A 20,698-nucleotide genomic window follows, 5' to 3' on the forward strand; every position below is an offset into this window, starting at 1 on the left:
TTTTTTTTTTTTTTGAGACGAAGTCTCACGGTCACCCAGTCTGCTCCTGAGTAGGTGGGACCACAGGCTCATGCCACGACGCCTGGCTAATTCTGTGTATTTTTGGTAGAGATATTTCGCCATGTTGAACAGGCTACTCTCGAACTCCTGACCTCAAGTGATTCACCGGCCTCGGCTTCCCCAACTGCTGGGATTACAAGCGTGAGTCACCTGCACTCTATTTTCTATTCTAGTCCACTCAAAAAAGAAATTCTGGGCCAGGTGCAGTCAGTCATCTTTCGCAGGCGTGCCTACTCTGCCTGCTGGCCTACCCCTTCTGCTGTCTGCACTGTGCTCGGCCTCCCCATCCTGGCCCACCCACACTCCTATGAGGAAAATGATACTTTCCAGCCTTCTTCACCTGTGGTATCACTAGAACTCATCCTGAGCCGGCTTCCCTGAGCCTCCATAATGGACAGGATGAGGGTACTTGGTTCTGCTGAATATCCACAGCCTGTTGGGATTTCATCAGAGCAGGGAGGGGAGCAGATACTGCGGTTTAAACTCAGCTAAGACCATGCAGTCTAAGAAGGTCAAGGGCTACGGGCAAAAAAAGAAGAGTAAGAGTTATGTTGCTGTATTCAATTATTTCAGACTAAAGATGGCCAAAAAGGGGGCTTTGGTAGATCTTCCTTATTTATTTTTCTACCCTGAAAGCAATCTCAAGGGAAGCCCCATTTGGAAGGTTTTTTGTTTTGTTTTGTTTGAAACGGAGTTTCGCTCTTGTTGTCCAGGATGGAGTGCATTGGCGTGATCTCGGTTCACAGCAAAATCCGCCTCCTAGGTTCAAGCGATTCTCCTGCCTCAGCCTTCCGAGTAGCTGGGATTACAGGCATGCACCACCACACCCGGCTAATTTTGTATTTTTAGTAGAGAAGGGGTTTTTCTATGTTGGTAAGGCTGGTCTTGAACTCCCGAACTCAGGTGATCCACCCGCCTCAGCCTCACAACATGCTGGGATTACAGACGTGAGCCACTGGCCTGGAAGAAACTATTAAAGATAAAACATAGGCTGGGCGCAATGGCTCATGCCTGTAATCCCACCATTTTGGGAGGCCAAGGCAGGCGGATTACCTGAGGTCGGGAGTTTAAGACCAGCGTGACCAACATGGAGAAACCTCGTCTCTACTAAAAATACAAGAAATTAGCCAGACATGGTGGCGCATGCCCATAATCCCAGCTACTCACGAGGCTGAGACAGAATTGCTTGAACCCGGGAGGTGGAGGTTGCAGTAAACTGAGATTGTGCCATTGTACTCCAGCCTGGGCAACAAGAGCAAAATCCCGTCTCCAAAAAAAAAAAAGTATGAAATGGGACTGATCCTGGAGCCTAATAATACAAGAGTCCAGCAATGATCGGGGAAGAAAGCACTGGATTTCAGTATCTGCAAAGACTGGCTTGGGTAAGGTGAGGGCAAACCATCACACTGGGCAGTCGAGGAACTAAGAATGCTGCAGATAGTCCGGAAAGTTTCATCCTTTAGGTCCAAGTCTTGGCTGTTGGCTGTATGATAAAGGTCTAAAGCAAGACATTACACACAATGACTGAAACCTTGCTATGGCTTGGAAATTCCTGGAATTTAATGTAAGAGTAAATCATAACTCTTGCCATTACAGTGGGAATTGATGGATGTTGAAAACACAAGATGGCTAGCCGTAAGTAGAAAGCTGAAACTGGATCCTTTCCTTACTCCTTATATGAAAATTAATTCAAGATGGATTAGAGACTTAAATGTTAGACCTAACACCATAAAAACCCTAGAAGAAAACCTAGGTAATACCATTCAGGACATAGGCATGGGCAAGGACTTCATGTCTAAAATACCAAAAGCAAGGCAACAAAAGCCAAAATTGACAAATGGGATCTCATTAAACTAAAGAGCTTCTTCACAGCAAAAGAAACTACCATCAGAGTGAACAGGCAACCTACAGAATGGGAGAAAATTTTTGCAATCTACTCATCTGACAAAGGGCTAATATCCAGAACCTACAAAGAACTCAAATTTACAAGAAAAAAGCAAACAACCCCATAAAAAAGTTGGCAAAGGATATGAACAGACATTTCTCAAAAGAACACATTTATACAGCCAAAAGACACCTGAAAAAATGCTCGTCATCACTCGCCATCAGAGAAATGCAAATCAAAACCACAATGAAATACCACCTCACACCAGTTAGAATGGCAATCATTAAAAAAGCAGGAAACAACAGGTGCTGGAGAGGATATGGAGAAATAGGAATGCTTTTACACTGTTGGTGGGACTGTAAACTAGTTCAACCATTGTGGAAAACAGTGTGGCAACTCCTCAAGGATCTAGAACTAGAAATACCATTTGACCCAGCCATCCCATTACTGGGTATATACCCAAAAAATTATAAATCATGCTGCTATAAAGACACATGCACACGTATGTTTATTGCAGCACTATTCACAATAGCAAAGACTTGGAATCAACCCAAATGTCCATCAGTGACAGACCGGATTAAGAAAACGTAGCACATATACACCATGGAATACTATGCAGCCATAAAAAAGGATGAATTTGTGTTCTTTGTAGGGACATGGATGCAGCTGGAAACCATCATCCTCACAAACTATGGCAAGAACAGAAAACCAAACACCACATGTTCTCACTCATAGGTGGAAATTGAACAATGAGATCACTTGGACACACGAAGGGGAACATCACACACCAGGGCCTATTGTGGGGAGGGGACGGGGGAGGGATAGCATTAGGAGATATACTTAATGTAAATGATGAGTTGATGGGTACAGCACACTAACATGGCACATGTATACATATGTAATATACCTGCACGTTGTGCACATGTACCCTAGAACTTAATAGTATAATAATCATAAAAAAAATTAAAAAACAAAACACAAGATAACTGTAACGAATTCATATTTCTTGGAGGTGTCACGTTTTGAAGCACTGGGGCTCTGAAAAACAAATGCTGTCATTCCGCTGAACTTCAGAGTATCTTACTGTAGTCAGACATGTTTTTCAAAAGTTGGTATTTCTTTCTTCTCTTTATGTGGGTAGTTAATAATACATTCTTTTAAACAGTAAGATTATGGGCAAAACATTAAATAAGCCATTAAGTGCAATAGTTTCCTCATAAATTACCTACTGCAAAATCAGTCCAATGATGAACAGTTCAGAAGTCAAATGGTTTATAGGCATTTTGGGCAGTTTTAAAAACCCCCGAGCTCATAAAATGTTAATACTATAAAATAATTCACACACACACACAGGCCAAGTGTGGTGGCTCATGCCTGTAATCCCAGCACTTTGGGAGGCTGAGGCCAGAGGATCACTTCAGGTCAGGAGTTCGGGAACCTGTCAGGCCAACAGGGTGAAACCCCGTCTCTACTAAAAATACAAAAATTAGACAGGGGTGTCGTGGTGTATGCTTATAATCTCAGCTACTCAGGGAACCTGGGAGGTAGGTGCAGGTTGCAGCGAGCCAAGATCGCACCTTTGCACTTCAGCCTGGGCAACAGAGCAAGACTCTGTCTCAAAAAAAAACACATAATAAAAAATCACACACATACAAATAAGATATAAAATTTATGAAAATAACATCTTTGCTTAACAATATAAAAAGGAACTACCTGGAATAATCATAGTTAAAATTACTGAGAATAAGAGGATGACTTACTCAAGCCTAATCTGCTAATAATTGCCAATTTTACACCACATCTCCTAACTCCTAGTTGAGCCCACTGTCTACTAAACCAGGATTATTTATTTATTTATTTATTTATTTATTTATTTATTTATTTATTTAGAGATGGAGTCTCATTCTGTCGCCCAGGATGGAGCACAGCGGTGCAATCTCAGCTCACTGCAACCTCTGCCTCCCAGGGTCAAGCAATTCTCCTGCCTCAGCCTCCTGAGTAGCTGGGATTACAGGCGTGTGCCACCATGCCCAGCTAATTTCTGTATTTTTTGTAGAGACGGGGTTTCACCATGTTGGCCAGACTGGCATTGAACTCCTGACCTCAGGTGAACTGCATGCCTCTGCCTCCCAAAGTGCTGGGATTACAGGTGTGAGCCACCACACCAGCCCAAGCTTCCTTCTTGAAGTACAAATCTGTTAAGCTTTTTATGCAATCACTACTCTTCAACAATCACACAAAGTGCCATCACTATGGGTTTTCAGTCACTACAATACCATTTATGTTCCTTTTTGATGAGAACATAAGATACTCAAGACTCAATTCAAGGGACTAGAAAACCTAATTAAATTAGCAGAAAACCTGGAGAACAAGCCACTGTAAGAACATGTTGGGTCTCATGGGAACTTAGTTTGGGTTAGCCAGGGGCGAAGCAGGAGCAAGAGCAACAGTGATGTCATTTCTCAAACACGAGTCTTCTGCAGTAACCAGTAACTGGGAAACTCAGCTGAAAGCTCCCTCCTCACGCCTGAACATTTGAATTTTTTTTTTTTTTTGAGACGGAGTTTTGCTCTTGTTGCCCAGGCTGGAGTGCAATGGCACAATCTCGGCTCACTGCAACCTCCGCCTCCTAGGTTCAAGCGATTCTCCTGCCTCAGCCTCCCGAGTAGCTGGGATTATAGGCATGCACCATCATGCCTGGCTAATTTTGTATTTTTAGTAGAGACAGGGTTTCTCCATGTTGGTCAGGATGGTCTTGAACTCCCAACCTCAGGTGATCCGCCCACCCCGGCCTCCCAAAGTGCTGGGATTACAGGCATGAGCCACCGCCCCCGCCGAATATTTGTATTTCTTAACAGATACAAACATGAAAACAGGAGAGGACCCCTGAGATGATCAGAATAAAAGTATTCCTTCCTAAGTAGCCAGCTACTTAAAACTGTGACTGAAGGGGGAAATCCCAGTATGTGGCCTGCTTATACCTTTGAGAGCAGAAACTTAATTTCGTCTATTCATTACAGGTAACTCAAACTGGGAGATAACATGACACTTTTGAGATTCATATTTTATTTACAAGTAAATGAAGACTGTCCCTGTAAACTCTAATTTGGGATACGAAGAATAATATTAAGTAGTTGCTGGCCGGGCGCGGTGGCTCAAGCCTGTAATCCCAGCACTTTGGGAGGCCGAGACGGGCGGATCACGAGGTCAGGAGTTCGAGACCATCCTGGCTAACACGGTGAAACCCCGTCTCTACTAAAAAACACAAAAAGCTAGCCGGGCAAGGTGGCTGGTGCCTGTAGTCCCAGCTACTCGAGAGGCTGAGGCAGGAGAATGGCGTAAACCCGGGAGGCGGAGCTTGCAGTGAGCTGAGATCCGGCCACTGCACTCCAGCCCAGGCGACAGAGCGAGACTCCGTCTCAAAAAAAAAAAGAAAAAAAAAGTAGTTGCTGGTGCCACAGTGACGTGTGAAGGAGTCTATGCCACTGTTTCTTTAAACAATGATTTTGTTACTAAAAAAAAAAAAACCCACCTACACGATTTCTTCATGTTGCATGTGTAAAAGACTTAAAAATAAAAGTGACTTTTCAAAACTCTACAGTCTCTGATCAAATGTGTGAGGTGGCCAGGTTGTCACTTTCACTCAGTGACAGTCCCTACTCTTCAAGAGCAACAGGCTCTGGGCAAAAGACTTAGTACTCATCAAGAGTATCTGCTCGAGGAATGGAAAGACCTCGGTCCTTCAGGGCCTGCACTTTCAACTTCTCTGCTTCCAGCTTGGTCTGCTGCTCCACCCTTTGCTCTTCTAGAATTTCTTCAATGGATACTTGCTGGAGGGGTGTGTCACTCTCCTTTTCCAAGTCCTACAAAAGAGACAGGTTTGAAAACTTCAATTGAAGACCAAGAATAGAAAACATTATAGATCTAAAAGCAAATGGATTCCTCTATCAGGTTCAGATTATTTTTCGTAACTGTGACAGGACTGAAATATCCTTCTCGTAGGGACAGGTAAGTTTTTCAAAGAAATGCCTGATAACACTACTATAGGATACATACTTACAATGAATATGGTTAATAGTGATCAGTATTTTTTTTTTTTTCCGAGATGGAGTCTCTCCCTGTTGCCCAGGCTGAAGTGCAGTGGCACCATCTGGGCTCACTGCAACCTCTGCCTCCTGGGTTCAAGCAATTCTCCTGCCTCAGCCTCCTGAGTAGCTGTGCTTACAGGCACGTGCCACCAAGCCCAGCTAATTTTTGTATTTTAAATAGAGACAGGGTTTCACCACGCTGGTCAGGCTGGTCTCGAAACCTGACCTCATGATCTGCCTGCCTCGGCCTCTCAAAGTGCTGGGATTATAGGCAGTGATAAGGTATAACAGAGCTTTATGTGATCCAAAATCCCATATTAGGATTAATTTCCTTTAAAAAAAATTAGGGCTGCTTATAGACAGCTATCTCCCCCACTGTAGAGAATCCAAAAGGGAGGTTATTGAGGCAATGCGGCCTTAGACTTTTTTTTATTAAATTATTTTAAGGATGGGTGGGTTGGCTCACAGTTTTAATCCTAGCACTTTGGGAGCTGAGATGGGAGGATAACTTGGGCCTAGGAGTTCGAGACCAGCCTGGGCAACACAGTGAGACCCTAACTCCACCAAAAAAAAACCCAAAAAACCCAGAAAAAAAAACAGCTGGTGTGGTGGTGTTCACCTACAGTTCCAGCTACTCAGGAGGCTGAGGTAGAAGGACTGCTTGAGCCTGGGAGGTTGAAGGTCAAGGCTGCAGTGAGACATGAATATGTCACTGCACTCCAGCCTGGGCAACAGAGCAAGGTCCTGTCTCAAAAAAAGTAAAAAGGCAAAAATAAAAGGGATCCTCTTGTCTTCACCTCCTAAGTAGCTGGGGCTACAGGTGTGCACCACCGTACCAGTTCTGTAGTCTCTAAACTATAACAAGACTCTTTTTCCCTTTACGGCAACAAGTCTTCTAGGGAGAACCTCAGCAGACCATTTAGGTTACTAAACCAATTTGGTCCTAATATTTTTCTCCACTATTTAAAAAATTGCTGCTTAGGTTGGGCGCGGTGGCTCATGCTTGTAATCCCAGCACATTGGGAGGCCAAGGCGGGTGGATCACTTGAGGCCAGGAGTTTGAGATCAGCCTGGCCAACATGGCAAAACCCCGTCTCTACTAAAAATACAAAAAAAATTAGCCAGGCGTGGTGGCGGGTGCCTGTAATCTCAGCTACTTGAGAGGCTGAGGCAGGAGAATCACTTGAACCTGGGAGGCAGAGGTTGCAGTGAGCGGAGAGCACGCCATTACATTCCAGCTTGGGTGACAAGAGCAAAACTCCATCTCAAAAAAAAAACAAAAACCAAATTGTTGCCTAATAAAAAATTCCTTATTTAAAAAATACATGCTTATTGTAAAGAATATAGAAAACAGACAAACAAGGAAAATTTAAAAATTATCCATAATTCCAGTATGGAGGATTAACATTTTGATAATATCCCTACAATTTTTCTACATATATACTGACTTAAACGAAAAAAACCCAGCCAGGCGTGATGGCTCACACTTGTAATCCCAGCTACTCGGGAAGCTGAGGCACGAGAATCACTTGAATCCAGGAGGCAGAGGTTGCAGTGAGCCAAGATCACACCACTGCACTTCAGCCTGGGTGACAGAGTGAGATTCTGTCTCAAAAGGAAAAAAAAAAAATCAAAAATTAGCTGGGCATGGTGACGCATACCTGTAGTCCCAGCTACTCAGGAGGCTGAGGGGGGAGGATCACTTGAGCCCAGGAGTTTGAGGCTGCAGTGAGCCGTGATCACACCATTGCAGTCGGCCTAGATAAGAGTGAGACCCTGCCTCAAAAACAAACTCCTCCCAAAAACCCACAATGCAAATACTGACTGTAATTCGTTTTCTTTTCACTTAAATGTGGCATAGTATGCTTAATATTTTTATTTTTGAATGCTTTATAAACATTTTTCATTAATTAATTTATTTTTAAAGATATAGAAGGCTTCATGAATTTGCGTGTCATCCCTATGCAGGGGCCATGCTAATCTTCTCTGTGTTGTTCCAATTTTAGTATATGTGCTGCCAATGCGAGCACATTTTTCATTTTTTTTAGAGACAGAATCTTGCTCTGTTGCCCAGGGTGGAGTGGTGCAGTGGCACGATCACAGCTCACCATCATCTGAAACTCTTGGGCTGAAGTGATCCTCCTGCCTCAGCCTACTAAGTAGCTGGAACTACAGGCATGTGCCACCACATCTGGCTAATTTTTTTTTCTTTTTGTAGAGATGCGGTCTTACTATGTTGCCCAGGCTGGTCTCCAACTCCTGGCCTCAAGCATCCTCTTGCCTTGGCCTCCCAAAGTGTGAGCTACTGTGCCTGGCCCTTATAAACATTTGCTAACCAATGTCATAATGCGGAATAACTTTGCTAAAAAAGTATCTCACTATCCACAGATTCAGTTTAGTGTCCTTAAAATGAATATACAGGTATTATTTAGTGTTTTTGTAAGATGGAAAGCCTATATAGACAAAGTATTCCTGTTTCTTATCCTCCTCTATGATTTTCAATGACAAAGTTTGGGACGGTATTGACACACAACTCCCGATGCTCTGGCCTGCATACTATCACCACATGCTGCCAAGGTCTCAGAACCCACAGGCAGTGGCATTATCAGACAGAGAGAGGACTCTCACCACAGAAGTTACAATGAAAGCCACACAAATTACATAAGCAAGCCCTGCTCTGGGTCCAAAGTTAACAGCACCCAGCAAAGTATGTATTACCACCTGCCCTCCCACCCCATGAGTAGCAGCTAAAGAGAGGACAGTGTTCTCAGCCTAATGCGCTGCCTCTTGGGCTTTTCAGTATGTTACTCGCTGAGCAATTCATGTTGCTGTTGCTGCTGCTTCCCAACAGTCTTATTACTTAATGCTGTGTCATCATCATCATCCTTGAGGCAGAATTCAGGGATTTCTTAACCAATATAGTGTTTATAGAAACTAAGTGATTTCTACGTATGAATTTCTCCGGGGTTGGTACACAGTTTCTCCTGACTGCTGATTCATATAACCATGCAGGCATTCCTGGAACCATGTTTCTCTAGCGGTACCCCTGTAAAACTTCTGCAGCATCCAAACCATAACATATTTTTTTTAAAAAGGGAACTTTTCCTCACAAAAAGGATCCAAGAAAACAAAGAAACTTCAAGAACAAACACGTTCAGTTCTTTCTCTGCACACACATCTACTTAGATGTACCTTTGCGCCAGTGTAACCAGTAGAAAAAGCATGTCTGCCACGTTTACTACTATAAAACAGAAGCATAGTATCGGCGAATTTTTTTTTTGGGACAGGGTCTTGCTCTGTCACCCAGGTTGGAGTGCAGTGGTACAATCACGGCTCATTGTAGCCTCGACCTCCCTGAGCTCAGGTGAATCTCCCACCTCAGCCTCCCGAGTAGCTGGGACCGGTCATCTGCACCGTCACCCCTGGCTAATTTTTGTATTTTTTTGGAAAGACAGGGTTTGGCCACGTTGCCCAGGCTGGTCTCTTGGGGCTTAAGCGATCTGCCTATCTCGGCCTCCCAAAGCACTGGGATTGCAGATGTGAGCCACTGCACCCACCCCAGTATTGTAACGTAAGTCTTTTCCTCTGATATGTTGCCTCTTCAAAATTACATTCAGAAAAGTATTTAAAAAATCATCTATAACCCCACCACAGAGAGATGGGTCAGCTCCCCTACAGACTGGCGTACCAAGCATAGTGGCATGTACCTGTAGTCCCAGCTACTTGGGAGGCTGAGACAGGAGGACTGCCTAAGCCTAGGAGTTTGAATCTAGCCTGGGCAACACAGTGAGACCCCATCTCTGGAAGAAAAAAAGTACTGGAAGACTACTTTACAGTCATTTAGTATCTCCCCTTGGGTACTAGGTGCTTTGTTTCGGACCCTTCTTTTTTTTTGAGATGGAATCTTGCTCTGTCGCCCAGGCTGGAATACAGTGGTGCGATCTCGGCTCACTGCAACCTCCGCCTCCTGGATTCACGCCATTCTCCTGCCTCAACCTCCCGAGTAGCTGGGACTACAGGTGCCCACCACCACATCTGGCTAATTTTTTTGTATTTTTAATAGAGATTGGGTTTCACTGTGTTAGCCAGGATGGTCTCAATCTCTTGACCTAGTGATCCGCCCATCTCAGCCTCCCAAGTGTTGGGATTACAGGCGTGAGCAACTGTGCCTGGCCTCGTTTCAGCCTTTACGTGACATAAGAAGAAAACAATTTCTGCCGCCTGGCTGGGCATGGTGGCTCATGCCTGTAATCCCAGCACACTGGGAGGCTGAGGCAGGTAGATCGCCTGAGGTGAGGAGCTCAAGACCAGCCTGGCCAACATAGTGAAACAACGTCTCTACTAAAAATACAAAAATTAGCATCTGTAATCCCAGCTACTCGGGAGGCTAGGCAGGAGAATCGCTTGAACCTGAGAGGCGGAGGTTGCAGTGAGCCAGGATCGCACCATTGCACTTCAACCTGGGCAACAGGAGCAAAACTCTGTCTCAAAAAAAAAAAAAAAAACCAAAAAAAAAAAACAAAAAACAAACCCAAAAAACAAAAAATAATTTCTGCTCCTTAAACATGCAAGAAATGATAAACTGAACTAAAAGTACAAACTACAAAAATATTTTATAAGTAAGAAAAAGATATTTCATATATTTCACAGCAGCACTTGGGCAGTACTGATTAATTGCATGGATTAGTCATTTCTAGCTGACTATTTCCAATATGAGGTCTCTGAACCAACCCAACCCTGGCAGAATTATCTCCTGCTTTCTCAAATGGCTGTTAAAAATGGCTACAAACCAAACCACTCTAAAGACTTCTGCAAATTGATTGAAGACATGGCTAGGTATTTAGAAAACAGTATGAAAAACTTTAAAAATTAAGCAAACACCAAAGTTTTTGGAAGAAAAAAGAAGACAGTGCTAGCTCAACCCTTAATTTCAACTACTCTTGAAGATATTTTTATTTTCCTTGCAAACCCAATAATCAGAAGTAGCAAGATGAAATCAAACGTTTTAAATAAGGCACCTAAAAAATTATCTGAGTACTTCTAGTAGGGGTGTGTGTGTATGTCTGCACACACAAAGACCTACAGCAACAACACCTCAGAAAAACTGATTTAACCTTTCACCTGCCAGCTGGTCTTTCTGGCACAGATACCAAAATGCCCTCTCCCTGGCTGTGAGCTAAGGATTCAAGTAAGACTGAATTCCATTCTCGTGATAGGCAACAGAAAAGTTTTTCCTATAGCCACTCTTTCCCTTTCCCTCTTTACTAATATGGATATCACATTGTACTACATATGCAATGTGTGCTTCCCTCAAATATTGTGCATTAGCTTTATGCCATGAAAAACTACTTGTATCCAATTGTTTAAATGACTGTAAAATATTCCAACGTATGTAAGTCACACCTTCCCCAGCATATATAAATCAAGCTTTGTCAATTTTCTGCTATTAAACAAATATATTAATGAACACATTTGTTACAGAATAGTATTTTTTACTGGTATCCAGTAAAAAGATACTTTGCTGCCAGTGGGATCAAAAATCTTTAAAATACCAAAAGGCACTGAAACAAAGTTAAGTATTCTCTGTAGCTTCCCTAATTTGGTAGTTGCCTATAAGAAGCCAGATAAAATGTGGAAAATATTTTTATTCTCTCTTGAAAAGACAAAAAAAAAAAAAAAAAAAAAGAAGTCTAACTAGCATGAATATGAAGATCTACAGCAGCTTAACAGTTTTCACTTACTATTTCTCCTAGTAGGACCACATTTTCTCCTCTGACCACAAAAATCCCTCGAGGAATATCACCGTATTTTTTGCCCACATGAATACGCTCCACAGTCTGATGTAGTACTAAGTTTGCTATAAGTGTATAGGGAAAAAACAAAGATATTTAGTTTAACTATTGGGTAAAGGTCCATAACTCAATAATCATTTATTTTGAACAGAAAAGATTTAGCTAAACACGATTTCCAAGCTTTGTAATTCTTTTTATTTATTTTTTGAGACTGAGTCTTGCTCTGTTGCCCAGGCTGGACTGCAGTGGCACGATCTCAGCTCACTGCAACCTCCGCCTCCCAGTTTAAGCAATTCTCCTGCCTCAGCCTCCGGAGTAGCTGGGACTACAGGTGCCTGCCACCACTCCCGGCTAATTCTTGTATTTTTTTTTTTTTTTTTTTTTTGAGGTGGAGTCTTGCTCTGTCGCCCGGACTGGAGTGCAGTGGCCGGATCTCAGCTCACTGCAAGCTCCGCCTCCCGGGTTTACGCCATTCTCCTGCCTCAGCCTCCCGAATAGCTGAGACTACAGGCGCCCGCCACCTCGCCCAGCTAGTTTTTGTATTTTTAGTAGAGACGGGGTTTCACCGTGTTAGCCAGGATGGTCTCGATCTCCTGACCTTGTGATCCGCCCGTCTCGGCCTCCCAAAGTGCTGGGATTACAGGCTTGAGCCACCGCGCCCGGCCTAATTCTTGTATTTTTAGTAGAGACAGGGATCACCATATTGGCCGGGCTGGTCTCGAACTCCTGACCTTGTGATCTGCCCGCCTCAGCCTCCCCAAGTGCTGAGATTACAGGCGTGAGCCACAGTGCCCAACCCTCAAGATTTCTAATTCTGAGGAAGGCTAAAATTTCAAATAATCTTCTCCTATTTCATTGAGACATACCAGTTAGGAGACGTCTGGGATTATGAATGATGGTAGAAATAAGAGAAATAAATTCCTTTATAAGTTAATTGCTAATACCAAAAAAGCCATAGGAAAATATAAATGAATAAGGACCTTGGAAAACTTGGGTCTAAACAACCACAGAGATCAAAATTTGTTTTCTGGAAAGAAACAGCTTTTCTTTTTGTGTGGGTGTGTGTATGTGATGATCTGCTGAAGATTCAACTTTGTTTTAGTAATTAGGATTCATGTAATTAGGATTCATTTAACCCAATGCAGGTATCCATGGGTTATGATACAGCAAAAACCTATTTTTTCGCCTTGACAGATAACTATATCTGCAATCTAAAAGTCAACTTAATATTCACTACCTTTCACTCAAAGTACTCTGATGAATCTGACTTAAGAATCAGGACTCCAATTTGTTAACAATAATTATTTTCCCTCTTTTTTTTTTTTTTTTGAGACAGAGTCTTGCTCTGTCACCCAGGCTGGAGTGCAGTGGCCGGATCTCAGCTCACTGAAAGCTCCGCCTCCCAGGTTTACAGCATTCTCCTGCCTCAGCCTCCTGAGTAGCTGGGACTATAGGCACCCGACACCTCACCCGGCTAGTTTTTTTGTATTTTTTAGTAGAGACAGGGTTTCACCGTGTTAGCCAGGATGGTCTCGATCTTCTGACCTCGTGATCCGCCCGTCTCGGCCTCCCAGAGTGCTGGGATTACAGGTTTGAGCCACCGCGCCCGGCCATTTTCCCTCTTTTAATTAGTACTACTTGTCCTATTTGAAGTGAAGGAGAAATCTATGTTCATATCTTCCATAATTCTTACAATGTTTTAATTACGTTTTTTCCTCATGCTCAAATCCAATGATTTTGCAGATATCCAATAAATGTTAGCATGAACATGAAGTTCCTTGAAACAGAAGGAAACATAATCTTTTAACTTAAGAAAAATGCAGGATGCAAAACGAAGACAGAGGCCTCTTATTTCAATGTGTCCCTATACGTAAAGTATTAAGCTTAATGCTGGGGTCCTTAAAATACAGGAAATGCCTTCTACCCAATTTTCATTGGCTAGGGAGGGATTACCTTCACTTCTGGAACTGCTCTGAAGTCACTACACCCTGCCAATGTAGAAATAAGCAGCCTTGGGCGAGGCACAGTGGCTCACGCCTATAATCCCAGCACTATGGGAGCTAAGACCAGCCTTCTAGCTGTCCCCATCAGTGCACCAGACATGTGAGTGAAGCTCCTTCAAACTAGCCGACTCACCTTCTAGACACCAAGGGACTGTCCTAGAGCCATGAGGAGCAGAACACCTGTCCAGCTCAGCTGGGTGGGTGGATCACCTGAGGTCAGGAGTTCAAAACCAGCCTGGCCAACAGGGTGAAACTCCATCTCTATTAAAAATAGGAAAATTAGCTGGGTGTGGTGGCTGGAGCCTATAATTACAGCTACTTGGGAGGCTGAGACACAAGAATCACTTGCATCCGGGAGGCGGAGGTTGCAGTGAGCCAAGATTGTGCCACTGCACTCCAGCCTGGGCGACAGAGTGAGAGCTCAACAAAAAACAAAACAAAACAAAACAAGATGAGCAGCCTCGTCAGTGGACTGAGTTTATTTCTATCATTTGGCTCCCCCTACTGGGGATTCTAGTGAAAGCCAGTTTTAGAAACGAACTTGGAAATATACATAAGCTTTGAACAACCTAACCTGAATGTATAGAAAACAATGATACACTCACTAAGATCAGTCCTACTAAGTCACACATGTGAAAAAGTTGCAGATAAATTTCAATATTAAATAACAAAAAATGCAGTGGGAAGCTGTTATTATCCAGAGTATGAGAGATGTCCATAAATTCATACATACCAAATTGATCAATGCTTCTTAAAAAGCCTATAAGTGTCCTTCCATCTCGAAGCAGAACCAAGTGCTTTTCTGGGGAGAGGAGAACAAGTCTTTTAAATGAAAACTGACAAGTTCAGTGAGTATTTAGGATAATAATAAAAATAAATAACAGTTTAAGCTGTACCATTTCCTCTGCCAATGCATTTAAGGTGAAGTTCAAGTTCACTGGAAAACTGAAGAAAGCAGCACAGCAGCCCGGATTTAGATAACATCAGTGATGAAAAGAATCAGAGCAGTGTGGCAGAGTGGGAAAAGGACAGGGCACGGCATCAGGAAGCCTGACTCAGCTGGCTCTAGACACTTTATGTCTTTTTTTGTTTTTTTTTTTTGAGACAGAGTCTTACTCTGTCACCCAGGCTGGAGGACAGTGGCACAATCTCGGCTTACTACAACCTCTGCCTCCCAGGTTCAAGTGATCCTCCTGCCTCAGCCTCCTTCGTAGCTGGGACTACAGGAGTTCGCCATCATGCCTGGCTAATTGCTGTATTTTTAGTAGAGACAGGGTATCACCATGTTGGCCAGGCTGGTCTCAAACTCGTGACTTCAGATGATCCGTCCACCTCGGCTTCTCAAAGTGCTGGGATTACAGGTATGAGCCACGGTGCCTAGCCAAAGACCCTTATGTTTGACACTTAAACCATTTCAGTGTCATGTCAGTTTTTATATCTGTAAATTGACAAATACAGTCTAGATGATTCTTTTTTTTTTTTTTTTGAGACGGAGTCTCGCTCTGTCGCCAGGGCTGGAGTGCAGTGGCCGGATCTCAGCTCACTGCAAGCTACACCTCCCGGGTTTACGCCATTCTCCTGCCTCAGCCTCCCGAGTAGCTGGGACTACAGGCACCAGCCACCTCGCCCGGCTTTTTGTATTTTTTAGTAGAGACGGGGTTTCACCGTGTTAGCCAGGATGGTCTCGAACTCCTGACCTCGTGATCTGCCCGTCTCGGCCTCCCAAAGTGCTGGGATTACAGGCTTGAGCCACCGCGCCCGGCCTAGATGATTCTTATGATCTTATTTATAGAATTATTTTGTCCTCAAAAGACAAGCTTCTATCTCACATTTTGTTTGTAACCAGGTAAGGCTTTAAATAAAAACACAATGCTTCAGGCATTTAAAATGAAGACTCTAATAATAAGCTAGAGCAGAAATTCAATATTTACTGAGAGGGCATGTGCTGTTCTGGGGTCTAAACATACAGTAGAGAATGAGACTTAGAAAGTCACCAACGTTATGAATTTATATTCATGGTGGAGGAGGACAAATAAACAAGAAAATAACCTATTGTGATTAGGACAATGGAATAATTAACAAACTAGCAAGGCAGTATGATGAAGGGAGAGAAGTGGTTACAGAAGGAAGGGTGGCAAGGGAAAGCCTCTCTGAAGAGGTGACTTTGAGCTGACACTCAAGAATGAGAATAAGCCAGTTACTAACACACCCAGCAAAATTTCTTTCATTCCATGCCTAAAGTACCTTCTAGATGCAGAACAGAGGAAAAACACAGTGACTCTGCCCTGAAGGAATTTATACTCTTCCTTGGACTATAAATAAGTACCACAGAAAGCAAATATTAATTATATGAGACTACAGAGAGAGAAGCTGTATTTCTGAAGGAGGTATCAGAGTTGGACCTTGAAAGGTAGATAATTTTAGGGCACGGGAAGAGTGATAGAAAGGAGGCTGGGGGGAGAAGGAAATCTGTAAACTAAAGAGGAGGAAAAAAAGGGCCATACATCCATGTTTAGCTAAAAGCTGAGGCTGTGAAGGGAAAGGACAGTAGATAAAGTCAGAAAAGTACTGGGGACAGGCTGCATTTGGATTTGACTTCACAGGGAACAAGAAAACATAAAGTGATGGAGTCTGTTAACTGAGTTTGTATAAGTGGGTATATGTGTGAGGGTGGGATGCGAGATAAAGATGGAGGAATTTTATGAGACATCATAAAACTATTTACCAAGAGTTGGGAATAAAAGCAGCAAGCTCAGGGTGAAGGTTATTAGCTCTTTGTGATTCTAAAGTGCTATCAGGACACTTAAACAGAAACATACGCAGATAGTTGGAAACAATAAGACTGAAAAACCAAAGACGTCAAGATTAGAGAAAGCAATTTTGGATAAATCTGCAAAGAGGTGATATAAAATTACTAAAGTACAGGAGATCTACTAAAGATTTAAAGAAGTAGGCCACATGGCATCCAAGTGACCATCTATATTGGAGGACAGTAAGAGCCAGAGAGGTAAGAAAATCACCAAGTACCAGTTGTTAGAGAAATCAAGAGAAGAGAATTAAAGAATCTGGTGGGGACAGTATCACAGTGCTGCAGAGGGGAGAGAATGCAGAAGAATGCCTTAGACGAATAACTGAAGAATGCAGCTTGACTAGTGTGTTCAGGATAAAAATTAGATTGCAGGAGTAATGTAAGTGGTCTATTGAAGGTGATGAGGAAACAGACAAAATGAAAATGACTCGGGGTTTTGGGATAAAGATGTGAAAAAAGGGATGGGAATATGATGAAGAGAACGGAGAAAATATTTGAGATGGATAGACAATAACACATATGAGGGGAAGAACGCAGGGGTTGGGAGAGACAGAGGATATGAAAGAAAAAGGGTAACAACGAAAAAAGGTTCCACAAGCAGTGAGAGGAGACAGTAATAACAGATAACAAAAAGGGAGGAACCCTTCCTACTGAAATTAGAGGATGGGTGGAAATACAGAAAGACAGGCAGGAAACTGTGTTAGGGTGGGGGAGCAAAGGGTGCATATTAAACGGTTTCCAAGTTTTCATAAAGTGGGGGGTCTGGAATCTACAAAGTGGTAGGGGTTAGAGGGCCAAAAAGCAAAACTGATTTTTAGTAAAATGGCAGGATGTGTTAGAGGATATATGAGAGATGAGGGCAAAAGAGCATCCTCAAGCAATTAAAATAAAACATCCTGTTACACATAACAGGTTCATATAGATGTTAATATGTATTTAGTCCAATTACACATTTCCCTTACATAGCAAAATAAGTAATTTGGGTTAAAAAAAACTATCTGTCGGCCGGGGGCGGTGGCTCACGCCTGTAATCCCAGCATTCTGGGAGGCCGAGGTGGGCGGACCACCTGAGGTCAGGAGTTGGAGACCTGCCTGGCTAGCATGGCGAACCGCGTCTGTAGTAAAAAATGCAAAAATTAGCTGGGTGTGGTGGCAGGCGCCTGTAATCCGTTACTGGGGAGGCTGAGGCACAAGAATCGTTTGAACCCGGGAGATGGAGGTTCCAGTGAGCCGAGATCGCGCCACTGTACTCCAGCCTCGGCGACAGAGCAAGACTGTCTCAAAAAAAAAAAAAAAAAAAAAAAAAAAAAAAAAATTCATTTTATGGTTGACAGATTTTTTTTTTTTTTTTTTTTTTGGCGATATGCCCGCCTTGGCCTTCCAAAGTGCTGGGATTACAGGCGTGAGCCACCCCGCCAGGCCCATAAAACGAAATTTTAACCATACATTCTAAATCGTATATTCACAGAGTAACTGAGACGATTGCAACTTGTTTAAAACTATGTGTAAATCATCTTGAAACAGTAAGTTAATGAGAAAGATCACGTGATTAAAACAATAAAAAATGTTGCTTGAGGAATAATGCACAGATAGAATTTAGAAAAAATGAAAGCCAGGACAACTGCAGGCGGTTCTTTCCGTATAGGACTGAGCTCCTCTTCCGGACAAAAACTAGGAATAAAGGAGGCCTTCTTAGTAAAAGCAAAAATGAATTGTCTTAAAAAAAAAAAAAAAGTTGCAAGTGATTTTCCAGAAAAGTCAATACCATGTCTAACAGTGGTCTCTACTACAATAACCTGAAGGTGCTAATGACCCTCACAGTAAAATAAGCTAGCAAATGGCCACACCGTAGAGTGCCTACGTTTACTGCCAATTAAGTGCAACTGCCGCTGTCTTAATATTTTTGCTTTTTAATAAATCCTTTCTCTAGGTATTCCGATCCATCCACTGGTAACACGCTGATACTTCGAAATACTGCAGGCAAGAGTGGACGGGGGAGAAGCCCTCCCCGGGCTTCTTTCGTGTTCGGGCCTCTGCTGCCGCGACCCACGAAAGTACGAATGAGTTCCAACGCTTGGGGCTCACCAGCCAGAGGGCCGGCGGAGGCTGCGAGGGACAGAACAAGTAGCAGGCTACTGGGTGGGCAAACGGTATGTACCGCAGCTGTGGAGGACATCGACGCGGAACGCCCGGATTGGGCTCAGAACACACCGGCCCCGCCCGGGACTCATTTTACAAGCTTCTTCGGAAGAGGCGCCCGCCCGGGAGGGTCTCACCCCAGGCTCCACCGGGAGGAGATTAACTACTCACTGTCAATGTCCTCGATGAGGCTGGCGGTGCCGGGCATATAGTTCATTTTGAACTGAAATAACGCTGCAATGCACAGCGGCGGGGGGCCAGCGCGTCCAAAACCACCTCCCTCCTACCGCAGTCGCCGCCTCGGCGGGACCGAGCCCGGAATCCCGACTGAGACCAGCACTTCTGCCCCGGCTTTCAGCCGCCGGGGCCTGCCGGAAGCTCCTCCATATTACCCCCACCCACTTCCTGTAACACGTGCGGGCCCCCAGGAAGAGGAGGGGCAGCCGTACGGTTGGGGGACACCCTTTCCCTGTTCCTGTTAAGTAGGGAAGAGGAATATCCATTGGATAGATGGCGAAGAAACGTATACTCCCTCTTAAGGAACACGGTGTCTTCCCTCGTCCCCGGGTTCCCGAGACCCCAGAGTCACGGACCTCCGTCCCTCAGCTCTCGGGGCTCAGCAGCAGAAGGGGCGGGACCGGGCCTGGGATTGGCTGACGTCGTCCGACCCCCTTCGCTGCTATCCATTCGCAATCGCCCGCGGGCGCCTGCGCGATGGGTCGGCCGTGGCGGGGGGGGGCGGGAAGCGCTTCAGGGCAGGAGAGCCCATGTCGGCCCTGAGGCGCTCGGGCTACGGCCCCAGTGACGGTCCGCACTACGGCCGCTACTACGGGCCTGGGGGCGGCGATGTGCCAGTGCACCCACCTCCACCCTTATATCCTCTTCGCCCCGAACCTCCCCAGCCTCCCATTTCCTGGCGGGTGCGCGGGGGCGGCCCAGCGGAGACCACCTGGCTGGGAGAAGGCGGAGGAGGCGATGGCTACTATTCCTCTGGAGGCGCCTGGCCAGAGCCTGGTCGAGCCGGAGGAAGTCACCAGGTAAGCTTTGCACCCTCTGTCCTTGCGGGGAGGTGAGGGCCCTTGGGGCTGGGATTCGTAAAGGATCGGGTTTCATATTTGTTTTCCTCATGTGGAGGAGGGTCGGGGGGTGGGTGTTGGAGAGACCGAGACTGGGATCAGAGGTTGGGGGATATGCTTGTGTTCCCTTTGCCCCTCCTTTTCTGCTTCGACCGCAAAAAATATGTTTATTACCATTTAAAAAAGAAAGAAAGATCCTGCGCGGGCTTACTAAGCTTAGCAGCAGGCTGCAGATCTCTCTCCTGGGAGCGGTGCTGGGTAGGGGTGGCACGGATCTGCTGCTCCAGCTCTAGCAGTTTGTCCTGCGTGACTAGCAGTCCGGCTCTCCCCGGGAAGGGAAGAGACTGCAGCCCGCGATGTCGCTCAGTGACCCTCCCGAGGCGAAAGAACCTTTGCGAGGGGGAGGTTCTGGGCATTTAGCCGTTTGCCCCTAATGCCTTGCCTGAGATCGAATCGTGAATAATCAGTGTTGTAAAGCACCTTTACGCGGATTGACTGATTTAATTTTCACGGCGACTGCAAGGTAAAATGGCATTACAGCAGCCCCCCCCCCCCCCCCCGCCCTTTTTTTTTGTTTTTTCGAATAAGGAACCGGGGCTCTACGAGGTTAACTCACTTGCCTAATACGCTTGGACCTGTAACATTTTATTCTGTTTTCCCGCCGGACATATACTTCTGCTTTCTTAATGCAGTCTTCTGGGTAGTGGGTTGTCGTTCTATGGTGGCGACACACCTCTCTATTCGTTCAAGAATTATCCTCATTTATTGAAAATGTAATAGTGAAATTCTCGTACATTGCTGGTGGGGATGTAAAATGGTGGAAAATAGTTTGCTAGTTCCTCGAAA

General features: G+C 44.4%; 2 protein-coding genes and 1 non-coding gene across 4 annotated transcripts in view; 1 reads left to right on the plus strand and 2 right to left on the minus strand.

Annotated features, from left to right (window-relative positions):
• Nucleotides 1-5,270: 5,270 nt before the first annotated feature.
• Nucleotides 5,271-19,394, minus strand: LSM1 (LSM1 homolog, mRNA degradation associated). The gene is made up of 4 exons (XM_023214552.1): nt 18,948-19,394; nt 14,562-14,630; nt 11,775-11,890; nt 5,271-5,808 (listed from the first exon to the last, which is right to left on the minus strand). Exons 1-4 carry the CDS (start codon nt 18,991-18,993, stop codon nt 5,638-5,640), a joined length of 402 nt encoding a protein of 133 aa, XP_023070320.1. The 5' UTR covers nt 18,994-19,394; the 3' UTR covers nt 5,271-5,637.
• On the minus strand, nt 7,957-8,063 carry LOC111544204. Its single transcript, XR_002732066.1, has one exon. It is a non-coding gene; the product is annotated as a U6 spliceosomal RNA (small nuclear RNA).
• BAG4 (BAG cochaperone 4) overlaps nt 19,261-20,698 on the plus strand; it is a 36,600-nt gene continuing 35,162 nt past the window's right edge. The window contains exon 1 of one of the 2 annotated variants that reach the window (XM_023214551.1): nt 19,261-19,813. In XM_023214551.1, coding sequence (XP_023070319.1) covers nt 19,544-19,813 — 270 coding nt within the window. In that variant the 5' untranslated portion in view covers nt 19,261-19,543. The remainder of the gene's footprint in view (nt 19,814-20,698) is intronic. The other variant, XM_023214550.2, reaches the window with a different exon arrangement.

Source organism: Piliocolobus tephrosceles, chromosome 7, assembly GCF_002776525.5.
Source record: "Piliocolobus tephrosceles isolate RC106 chromosome 7, ASM277652v3, whole genome shotgun sequence".
Taxonomy (NCBI): Eukaryota; Metazoa; Chordata; class Mammalia; order Primates; family Cercopithecidae; genus Piliocolobus; species Piliocolobus tephrosceles.

Excerpts from the sequence above, each read along its gene's own strand:
- LSM1 (XM_023214552.1), bottom strand. The coding sequence starts at position 18,993 with ATGAACTATATGCCCGGCACCGCCAGCCTCATCGAGGACATTGACA. Across the intron at positions 11,891-14,561 it reads AAGAAGCATTGATCAATTTG|CAAACTTAGTACTACATCAG; the intron begins GTATGTATGAAT and ends ATACACTTATAG. Across the intron at positions 5,809-11,774 it reads TGGTCCTACTAGGAGAAATA|GACTTGGAAAAGGAGAGTGA; the intron begins GTAAGTGAAAAC and ends TCTCTTTTGTAG.